Source organism: Neophocaena asiaeorientalis, unplaced genomic scaffold, assembly GCF_003031525.2.
Source record: "Neophocaena asiaeorientalis asiaeorientalis breed wild unplaced genomic scaffold, Neophocaena_asiaeorientalis_V1.1 scaffold124, whole genome shotgun sequence".
Classification (NCBI taxonomy): domain Eukaryota; kingdom Metazoa; phylum Chordata; class Mammalia; order Artiodactyla; family Phocoenidae; genus Neophocaena; species Neophocaena asiaeorientalis.
In genome coordinates this window covers 12,948,382-12,960,331 of record NW_020174135.1, presented here as the reverse complement: position 1 = coordinate 12,960,331, position 11,950 = coordinate 12,948,382, and the positions used below count along the sequence as shown (strand labels likewise).

General features: G+C 37.6%; 1 protein-coding gene across 6 annotated transcripts in view; it reads left to right on the top strand.

The window, feature by feature from the left end:
* The first annotated feature begins 58 nt into the window (after positions 1–58).
* The window catches only part of RELCH (RAB11 binding and LisH domain, coiled-coil and HEAT repeat containing), a 113,841-nt gene continuing 101,949 nt past the window's right edge, over positions 59–11,950 (top strand). For all 6 annotated transcript variants that reach the window (XR_003004495.1, XM_024754856.1, XM_024754857.1 and 3 more), the window contains exon 1: positions 59–802. Coding sequence is in view for 5 of the 6 variants with exons in the window: in XM_024754856.1 (XP_024610624.1) it covers positions 283–802 (520 nt within the window). In the remaining variant the exon portion in view is untranslated. The remainder of the gene's footprint in view (positions 803–11,950) is intronic.

Genomic DNA, 11,950 nt, shown 5'->3' with positions numbered 1-11,950 from the left:
GGGCGGGGAGAGGGGGCACGGCACGCGCCATTTCTCGCGAGACTGGGGACCAGGAAGACGCCTGCAGAGCCGGGCTGCTGCTGCAGCTGCGGCTGAGGCAGAGGGTGGTGCTGCTTCCAGACCGTTTGCCTCCGAGCCTGGGCCTGGTCTCCAAGTGAGGAGGCGGGACGTGGCCAATCCGGGGCCTTGGAGGTGCCCAGTGCCCGCTGAGGCTTAGTGGGGATTCAGGCTGCGGCCTGTCAGAGCCAGACAGGGAGGCGCCCACGCTCCTGACAGTATAAGATGGCGGCGATGGCGCCTGGAGGTGGTGGCGGCGGCGTGAATCCATTCCTCAGCGATTCGGACGAGGACGACGACGAGGTTTCAGGGACCGACGAGCGGCGGGCAGGACTTCGGCTGAGTTCCGGGGTCGGCCTAGATCCTGGCTCTGCGGACTCGCTATCGCCTCAGGATCCCGTGGCCTTAGGGAGCAGTGCACGACCAGGGCTCCCTGGGGAGGCGTCGGCGGCTGCGGTGGCCCTGGGGGGCACCGGCGAGACCCCGGCCCGGTTGTCAATTGATGCGATCGCGGCTCAGTTGTTGCGCGATCAATACTTGCTGACCGCCCTGGAGCTGCACACCGAGCTGTTAGAGAGTGGCCGCGAGCTCCCTCGGCTGCGCGACTACTTCTCCAATCCCGGCAACTTCGAGAGGCAGAGCGGGACCCCGCCGGGGTTAGGGGCGCCGGGGATCCCTGGAGCAGCCGGCGTTGGAGGCGCAGGAGGTCGGGAGCCGAGTACTACGTCGGGTGGGGGACAGCTCAGTAAGTGAACAACAGCCCTGTCACTCCGGCTGGACTGTTGGGATTGCAAGGGGTAGTTGTGGGGAGGGGTACTTCCGGGCGGATACTGAGTATGAGGAACATTTTAGTTAGAAAGTTGGGGCGGGAGGTGATCTTCTGCGGTGGAAGCAAAAGGATCTGGCAGTGATCCAGCTCTTGGCTGGACTTGCACCTGCTCCTGGCTCCACTCTTGGTGTCGGGATCTACTAAATAGCCAGCGTTTCTAGTTCACTGGCTATTACGTGACCCCAGAAGACTCCCTTGCAACCTTGGTTTATCGCTTTAATCCTTTTTCCGTTTTCTCCAATCCCCTGAATCACCACTGCCTGGAAACAGTGTTCCTTAAATTGTTCGCAGTAATTATTTGACTCAAAGTCAAGAGAGAAAAGAATAGGAAATTTCTCTCCACGAAATCAGATCCACTTGAAGACCCTTTGTCTTTGGGATGACTTGCTCACTCAAAAATTAGGTTTTCTGTTGCATAAAATTTGTTCTGTTTAAATTCAGTTTAATTCCATTTCTGTTCCTTAATTTCAGTAGGTTTCCAAAATTACAGGAAGTCTAAGGAGCTGGCTAGGCAAGTTCTGCCTGCAGTGTATCTGCTGGTCTCACCACCTCACAGGCTTTTTTCTCTGCCTAAGTTAGGAATTAACTTTTTTACCTTGTTATAATCATTGTTAGCAGTATAGAGTAGTCGTTTACTTCATTCATCATATATTTATAAGCATTTCTTATGGCTTTAAAACGTGCTGTCAAGGATGTATACTGTATTCCTAAGACCCACCCCTTTTGAGAGGCATCTTAGATTTTTTCCCTTATTAATGGTATGAGGTGTTTTTGTGCGTTATGTGAGGCCAACTGGAATTTACTAACAAATGTTAAATATACAGTTTTAAAAGTGTAACCCAATTGATTAATTTTTGTCTATACTTTTTTTTTTTTTTTGCGGTACGCGGGCTTCTCACTGCTGTGGCCTCTCGCGTTGCGGAGCACAGGCTCCGGACGCGCAGGCTCAGCGGCCATGGCTCACGGGCCCAGCCGCTCCGCGGCACGTGGGATCTTCCCGGACCGGGGCACGAAACCGTGTCCCCTGCATCGGCAGGCGGACTCTCAACCACTGCGCCACCAGGGAAGCCCTGTCTATACTTTTAAATGGTGCCAGAGACTTACATTTCCTAACTTAGATGTAGTGAAAGTGCAAAGAGTGCTCTTTCCATCAGGGTAAATACTGAGCATATTTCTCTCTTGAATATGGAACTTTCTCAGCAGGTGTAACTTCCTTGCTCAATATTATAGGATAATATTCCGTTTCTGGAAACGATTTTCTCATTGCTGACCTTTAAGACCATAAAATGTAACAAAGAGCAGTGTAACAAAATCGTTAGGTAGTTGGCTTTCTTTGTTTGGTTTCAGATTTTTGAACTAATAATGATTTTCACCTGATAAGCTCTTACTACTTCCTCAAGACCCAGCTCAAATGTCATCTTTGTAAATGTTTCCCACACTCTCCAGGCTTGGTTGTTTGGTTCTTTCATTGTACTATTTTCAAACCTCAACCGTTGCTTTTAACTTTTTGTATTTGATTTGTTAACAGTATCATTTTTCTCCATTAGATAGTCAATTCTTGAAGGTCATCTTTATATTCCTCACAGTTTGTGCAGTTCCTGGCCTGTTGTTGAACATAATTAAATTGCATCTGCTGTGTTTTTCTACTATATAAATATAATGAAATGGGTTATTACTTACTTCATAACTTTATTCTATTTAATTTAAAAGAATTTATTATCCTGTTCTCCCTACCTTATTATGGCGTGATATCACTGTTTATAGTGAAAATGTCTCTTAAAAACCTTTCGTATACAAATATATTTATAATTTAGACTAAATACTATAGAGGTGTCTTAGAGTAAAAATTGACTTCTAAATGCCTTTGCATTATACACTTTTATAGTTTCTTGAAATAACTTAAGTCCTGTGATCAAAAATCAAAATTTAACTACGATCAAATATTCATCTGCAGTTGTGCTTTTCTATTATCCTCATTTAATTGGACCTGTTTTGGATATAACTCAAAAATACATAATTAAATAATATATTTTAGATAATATATTTTCAAGTTAGTACAAAACAAATGAGCAACAGGGAAAAAAATATCAAAATTATCCATAATCCAACCAGTGGTACTTGCCTTTTCTGTATTTTCTATCCATATAATTTAGAAAGCAAAAATTGTTTTAAACTGTTTTATATAGCTTTATATTAGTTGACAGACACTAATTTTTACCATCAACTTTGAGGTAAAATTCCATACAATAAAATGTGCCCATTTCAAGCGTACAGTGTGATGAGTTTTGGAAAAAAAATTACTACTACAAATAAAATACAAAAATTTTTATTGTCGCCAGAACTCCTTCATTTTCCTTTGCATTCAATATCCGAAGACCATCACGGACCACTGTAGAACACAATTTCCAGTCTTGGCCTAGGCACTATCGAAACTTTGGGCCTGATAATTCTTTGTTGTGTTAGTGTCCTCTGCATTCTAGAATGTTTAACAGCATTGCTGGCCTCTCTGTCTGCTAGATACCAGTAGCAACCACCCCGACCCCATTCCCTAAGTTGTGACAATCAAAAAATGTCACCAGCACTGTCCAAGGAAGGGGAGGGCAAAATTTCCCCAATTGAGAACCACTTCCTTAGTTAAGTTTTGTCTATTTTAAAATTTCATATAAATGCAGTTCTGGAGCATATAGTCTTTTCTGTCTGGCTTCCTTTGCTCAGTAAAATGTTTTTGAAATTTATCCAAATAATGTTTTTATGTGTATTAATAGTTCATTCCTTTTTTGGTTTATCCATTCATCTGTTAGCCATTTGTGTTTTTTCCATTTTTGGCCTGTATGAATAAAGCTGCCATGAACAGTCTTGTATAAGTTTTGCCTGGACATATGTTTTCATTTCTTTTGGGTAATACCTAGGTCAAACTGTTTTTACAAAATGGTTGTACCATTTAATATTTCCATCACCAGTGTATGAGAGTTTCAATTTCTATACATCCCCCAAACACTTGGTATTTTCAGGCTTTTTATTTAACTCATTCTAGTGAGAGTGCTGTGGTATTTCATTGAGGGCTAGTGATGCTGAGCTATTTCTTCTGAGCTTTTTGCCGTAACGTGTGTGTGTGTGTGTGTGTGTGTGTGTGTGTGTTGCCATTAATGTATCTTTTGTGAAATGTCTCTTCCCAGCTTGTTATTGAGTTATAGTTCTTTATATATTCTGGACCCACGTCCTTTATCAAGTATGTGTTTTGCAAATTTTTTCTCCCAGTATAGTTTGCCTTTTCATTTTTTAATAATGGGTCTTATGAACAAAGGTTTTTAATTTTATCAAGTCCAGTTAATTGGGTTTATTCCTTAATGATTTGTGCTCTTTGTGTCCTAAATAAGAAATATTTGCCTATCCTAAGGTTGCAACAATTTTCTTGTGTATTTTCTTCTAGAAGTTTTATAGTTTTAGCTTTTAAATTTAGGCCTATGATGGCATCAGAAAAAGAAGAAATATTTCTTAAATATTCCTTCTATAAATGTGCAGATATTTATAGCACAAACTTTAGTATAGCTTAAATGCAAGTGCATTGTGTATGTCAAAATATCAGTGCATTTAAATGTCTTAATACAGTCAGAAAATAGATAAATGCTAAAAGAAGTCTGTAAAACTGTGGTTAGTTCCATGTTTTGAAGATTTTGACTAAGCTCCTAATCACACAAATTCTGTTTTAGAGATTCTAAGGATGAATCCTTCTTTAGGACCAGACTACTGTCTGTTTTAAGGTCCTCTATGTTCAGTTGTAGCATGTCAGCTGTTGCTAGTTCGGTTATGACTTTATAATACTCAATAAGTACTTTTTGGTTAATTATAAAGAGTATAAAGATTGATAGTATGATTATCTAAAACATTAAATTATTTTTATTTGTTTTTATGTATTTTTTGATGTGTGTCTGATCTGAAAATTCATAAAACTTCAGAATAATACATGTATAGTCAAAAGTAGTTTTCTTTAAAGATGTCTAAAAACAATTTAATTTTGTAAGATTTACTAAATTGTTTACCCAAAAGTCTGTTGACCTCGGTTAATACTAGTATAGTGGTGGTTTTAAAATACTGTAAAAAGTCTTCATACTATATTTAATCTTTTTTCTTGATTAGAAGAGTAGTCTATATTTATAAAACATTCAAAAATTAAAAGAATTATAGCTTTATAATTTTGATGTTTTCAGTAGAAGAATTTAAAATGAGCTCTAATGAAGTCTCAGTGTTTGATAAATTGTTGCAGCATCACTGTGATGTTCCTACTAGATCCATTTGTTAAACTAATTAGATCTTTTGTATTTCGTTTCACTTGGTTGAATATATACACGCATTAATTATATATTTTTCTCTGTATTTTTGCCAGTTGAGCCAATTTGGTAATTGTTTTGCTTTCCAATTAGATTGCAAGATAAAAGTTGTGCCAATGCCATTGATTAGCACTGAACAGATTGTAGTATCTTATCCGGAGGAATGCTGGTTCCACTCTAAGCCTTAGAGTTCTAATCAAAATTGGACTGTAATTGCTTAGGATGAGCCAGTTCTTTGTAGAGACAGTAGGTGGTCAAATAACTTATGCCTTTCAATGATGGATTTCTTTTATTCTGTATTTATCATCCTTTCAAATTTTTGTAAGGCTGCTTATCAGGAGGTATTTATGATTGAATTTAATAATTTAACTTGTGAGCCTACAGACTTCTTGAGTCATCTTTCTCCTTTTTAAAATTTTCTGTTTCATTACCTTGCCTATCTTTTCTCAAAACTCTGAAAGAGTACATATCTCACTGTGCTCTGTTCCTTTCTTAGTATCACCTGTGCTGTGTGATTACCGTCTTTCAGAGTTCCCATCTCTTCTGCTTTACAAAGTACAGTAGTTCCTCCCTGTTAGGTTGGAATTGGGTTTAGTGCTTCCTCTGGCTTCTAACAGGAGCGTATCAAGAGAATATTTCTAAAATTTATTAGGTTCACTGCTTTTAGCTGAATGAGACTTCCTACTATTGTCTGGACCATATAGATTCCTAAATTTATCGCTTACATGACTGTCATTTTTTTGCCTATGCATTTCAGTAGCTTCAAACTTATTAATTCTTGCGGAAAATTAGTCAGATATTTTCGTTGCCTAGAACAGTGACGAGTATAGTTGGTATTCAATATTTTACATTGATCAGTACATTTATTAAACTGTGATCAACTAAGGATTGTAGGAATCCAAGAGAAGTTTAGTGTATGTCGTTGAGTTTATGTTCTTGATGGAGAGGCAAGAAAGGGAGGGTAAAGAGAAGATAATGTTTACTTTATGTTTTGCCTTGTTTAAAACATCATCTGGGAACATGCTTACCATTATCTGGCTCACCAATTAATAAAGAGATTTTAAAATGCAGTATGATGTTTCAAGCCATTGTGGTACATAGTTTAAAAGGAAGCAGGATGGGGCATTAATCAGGGGAAACAGGCCTTATTTCTGTCAAAAATTAAACTTACACTTTCTACTTTAGGGGTGATCTTCAGAATGTATGCTTATCTGTTTCTTTGCTTGTTTTTTTAAAAACATTTGTTGGAAAAAACGTTCCAGGATTAGTGTAGTTTTCATTTTGTTTAGTATATTTAGGACAAAAACTAAATTCGGTTAATTTGTTTTTATATGATGGCTTTCAATTGTGCCCACCCCCTTAACTCCCATGGTTTTAGGATGATTAACTGAAAAAGAACACTTACCTTGATCTAAAAATACAGTCTACTTATATCTAAATTACAAATATCGATTGAGATGGGTCTTAAATATTAATAGCCTATTTTTTTTCTTTCAGGTAGTTGTTTTTATTGGCTTCTACCTATAAGTACTGTGAGAGTTGATGATAAAATGTGGTTTCTAAATTATTTATACTAAAAACATACTTGTTGATGCTTAAGTGAATTATGTTTTGCTGTTTGGCTATAATTTGAACACAGCTCCTCTTTGGTTGATTTTTGGGGGTTTTGCATTAGTTTAGGATTGACCTACTTCAACTCCCTTATCGTATGAGTGTTTGTTTCAATATTACAATTAACTTTTTTTTGAGATCTAATTGTCATATGACGTTTTATTAGTTTTAGGTGTCCAACATAATGATTTGATATATGTCTATATTGTGAAATGATTACCACAGTAAGTTTAGTTAGCAACCATCACCACACAAAGTTACAATTTTTTTTCCTGTATGAGAACTTCTAAGATCTACTCTCTGAGCAACTTTCAAATACACAAAACAGTCTTGTTAACTATGGTCACTATGCTGTACATTCCATCCCCAAGACTTGTTTATCTTAAAATTGGAAATTTGTACCTGCAATTAATTTTTTTTAACATCTTTATTGGAGTGTAATTGCTTTACAGTTTTGTGTTAGTTTCTGCTCTATAACAAAGTGAATCAGCTATACGTATACATATATCCCCATATCCCCTCCCTCTTGTGCCTCCCTTCCACCCTCCCTATCCCACCCCTCTAGGTGGTCACAAAGCACCGAGCTAATCTCCCTGTGCTATGCAGCTGCTTCTCACTAGCTATCTGTTTTACATTTGGTAGTGTATATATGTCAATGCTACTCTTTCACTTCATCACAGCTTACCCTTCCCCCTCCCCATGTCCTCAAGTCCATTCTCTACGTCTGCATCTTTATTCCTGTCCTGCCCCTAGGTTCATTAGAACCTTTTTTTTTTTTTTTTAGATTCCATATCTTTGTGTTAGCATAGGGTATTTGTTTTTCTCTTTCTGACTTACTTCACTCTGTATGACAGACTCTAGGTCTATCTACCTCACTACAAGTAACTCAATTTCATTTCTTTTTATGGCCGAGTAGTATTCCATTGTATGTATGTGCCACATCTTCTTTATCCATTCATCTGTTGATGGACACTTAGGTTGCTTCCATGTCCTGGCTATTATAAATAGTGCTGCAGTGAACATTGTGTATACCTGCAATTAATTTTTTTAACATCTTTATTGGAGTATAATTGTTTTACAATGGTGTGTTAGTTTCTGCTTTATAACAAAGTGAATCAGTTATACATATATCCCCATATCTCTTCCCTCTTGTGTCTCCCTCCCTCCAATTAATTTTTAAAGTGGTTGCTGGCCTCCATTTCGCTGGAGCATGATAACTGTCTAATTCCGCATATGCATATGGTTTCTACAAACATCTGCCCAGGAAATCTGAACAAGTTGAATGTAAATTGTCTAATTCACTTTAAAAATAGATTCTTCAGATTTCTGAGAAATGAATACCTGATATAATTGAATACAGCAATGGTATTTACTAAGATTCAGCAAAAGATAACACTTAACTATAACAGGATCAAGAAGACTGTCCTAGAGCTGATATATTTGGATTATAGCAAGCTACATGACAGATCTCTCACACTGGTATGAATAAAATAGAGAAATATGGGCTTGGCAAAAGAGTAGCTGTGGAAAGATGCGTAACTGATAAAAACAACAGTAGGTCTGTGCCAGTCTATACCATCTATACTTTTGAACTTGGCCCATTTTTTTAAAAAAAATTTATTTAATTATTTATTTATGGCTGTGTTCGGTCTTCGTTTCTGTGTGAGGGCTTTCTCTAGTTGTGGCAAGCGGGGGCCACTGTTCATCGCGGTGCACGGGCCTCTCACTATCGCAGCCTGTCTTGTTGCGGAGCACAGGCTCCAGACGCGCAGGCTCAGTAATTGTGGCTCACAGGCCCAGTTGCTCCGCAGCATGTGGGATCTTCCCAGACCAGGGCTCGAACCCGTGTCCCCTGCATTGGCAGGCGGACTCTCAACCACTGCGCCACCAGGGAAGCCCTTGGCCTATTTTTTGAAGACCACTCAACTTGTAGTACTGATATCTGATCCTCAGTTCTGCTCTGCCACTTACAGCTCTGTTACCTTGGGTAAATTACTTAGCCTTTTAGAGCCTTCTTTTTTTTGTTTGTTTTTTTGCGGTACGCGGGCCTCTCACTGCTGTGGCCTCTCCCGCTGCAGAGCACAGGCTCCGGACGCGCAGGCTCAGCGGCCATGGCTCACGGGCCCAGCTGCTCCGCGGCATGTGGGATCCTCCCAGACCGGGACACGAACCCGTGTCTCCTGCATCGGCAGGCGGACTCTCAACTACTGCGCCACCAGGGAAGCCCTAGAGCCTTCTTATTCTGTGTAAAGCATAGTAATCATTTCTGTCCACTGCTAGTTACAGGGTTTTAATGAAGTTTACATGAGGGTATATATGTGAGAGGACTTCAAAAACTCATTTTATAGTTACTTCTTTCTTTTATAAGAAAAAATATATGAAGCGATGAGGGAAAACTAGATCAGATTTGCTGATGATAAAAGACTGAGAAAGATAGGTGATGTCTGCTAGTACTAATTTGTAGGATTAAATGGGACTAATGGGTATATGGCATCCTAATTAAAATAATCGTTTAAAAAACATACTGGGAACATTTGTACTTGAAATTCACAGGAAAGTTTGATAGCATTTCTTTTTGAGTAGCCACCATAAATTATATCAAAGAAGTCTGCTCATTTTAAGGGAAAAAGCTGTATAGCATAGTGAGTTAAGAGCACAGTTTGGAATCAGACTACCTGGCATGGATCCTGTTTCTGCTACTTTTTTATCCTTGTGACTTTGAATAAGTAACTTAATCTCTCAATGCCTCAGTCTCTTCATCTAAAAATGAGGATAACGGTACCTACCTCATAGAGCTGTTGTGAGAGTCAGCTGAATTAATATTTATTATCATTTGCAGTAAGTCTGTATAAGTGTAAAATAAATTATGAAAAGGCAAACATTGGATTTAGGATTTTGTAATGGTTCATTAAAACCTACTACCGTACAGTTAATGCATTGTATTTTATGTCTGTAAAGGCATTGTACCTACATTTTTACAGATGTGTTTAATCACATTCATGTAAGTTATTTTTAAATATAATTTCTTTTTGTGTTCTTCTTAGACAATGGTTACTTACTCAATTTTATAACTAATGGATGGCCAGAAAAGGTTTTTTTTCCCTTTATTTATTTTTGTTTTGGAACTTAATAATAGTTTTAAAAAATCAATATATGTTGCCATCTACAGAACAAATACTTTAAAAGCAAAGAAGAGCAGAGGTAGACAGAGTGAAGTAAGAAAGAGATTACAGGCCAGAAACAAGCTCAAGGAGTCTTTTGTATAGGAAAAAGAGTCAAATCAGTGCGGGAAGGGTAGGCTATTCAATAAATTTTTCTCCTTCTAGAGGGAAAGTATTTCTTTACCTCCTACCATACACATACACACACACACACACACACACACACACACACACACACACGAAAACAAAGTCCAAATGAATTAAAATGCTAAATGTGGGAAATAGAACTTGAAAACTTTTGGAAGAAAATATCAAAACATATTTATGACCATGAGGTGAGGATTTCTTAGACATAAAAATTGTACATTTTAAAGTAAGAGATTGATATATTTGTATCAAAATTAAAATTCCTGTATGTAAAAAGCTAACATAAAGTAAAAGACAAGCCACAGACTAGGAGTACATATTTGCCATATACATATAACAGTCAAAAAGTATTTCAAATTTAGAATCTGTATAGAATGCCTATAAATTAAGAGAAGGAAAAATAACCTAATGAAAAATAGGCAAAGGATAAAAATAGGTAATTCAAAAAGAAGCAAACCAATAAAAAGTTGCTCAAATTCACTAGTAATCAGGGAAATGGATTTCACAATACCCAGCCTTTTGGCAAAAATGAAGATGTCTGACAACTCTTAGTATTCCTGATATGGAGGAAGCAGGCACTCTTGTGCTACCAGTAGAAGTGTCGATACAACTACTTTGAAGAATATTTTGATAAAATCTAGAAAAGTTGAAGATGTGCACACCCTTCAACCCAGCTTTTCCACGTGTAAGTATTTGGAACTTATGAGGGTGTGTAACGAGGTGTGTACAAGGTTGGAAACAGTCCTCTTGGCCATACATAATGGAAACATTAGTTGTGGTATATTCATGAAATGGAAATCTTAGCAGCCTTTAATCAGATCTCAGGTCTGTTGTGGAGCATTACGGTTCTATACCATTATTTAAATTTTCAGACACATAAAACAATACTGTATATTATTTGTGGGTACTTGTATATGTATTATAGATATAAAAGCATCAACTAGAGTCACACCAAATCCATCACTGTGATTGCCCTTGAGGAGGGAAACATTAGGGACATGAACTTTAAGGTATTATTTCTTTTTAAATTGCAAACTGTTAGCAGTTGTTCATATCAGGTGGTGGTTATATGGTGTTGTACTTTAAAGCAATTTAAAGTAAAGCATTTTAAAGTATTTTTGTCAAAATTTGCATGTAGTAAATTCCGGTAAAACAAGAAAAATTTGTAGTGGGAGTTATAACTCCACTATTCCACCCTTAATTGGCACCTAATCCTATAACTGTGCAGTGTAAATTGAGTTTGGTGTTTTTAGTGACATGAAATACCATCTTCTTTCTGGTATATGAACCCAGAGAATGAATTTTGCATAGTAAGTTATTTCTGCATATGTGTTTGGTATATGTCTACCTTTTTTGTTACCTTATATTGAATATCTGTCTTGTGTCATCTGTTAATTAAATTTGCACAAAATAACAGCAAAAAAATGTCATTCTTTGCTCACAAACTATTGGTACATATGTACCAGTTTCTCTATTCTCAGTCTCCTGTTGCCATTTGTAACCTTGAGGATCAGTTTTATCTGGAAGGGAAATCTTCAGAATCAGTTAATAATTCTTAGTATAATGTTGACACAAATCTCTTTTAAGATACATTTGACATGTTTCAAGTGAACAAAACTGTACCAATAGCTTTTTATTGCATCGTATGAGGAGTTTTGTAACTATTCTGTTGATGTATATCTGTACGGAAATAGAATTACTGTTAGAAAAGTACCTAGCAACAGCCTTAAAGTTTCTAATTTTTCTAGGCAAGAGTAGCTCCTGATTGTAGGCATTCTTTACAATCATGGGAAGCTTCTTTTTTTCTTCAGGGATGG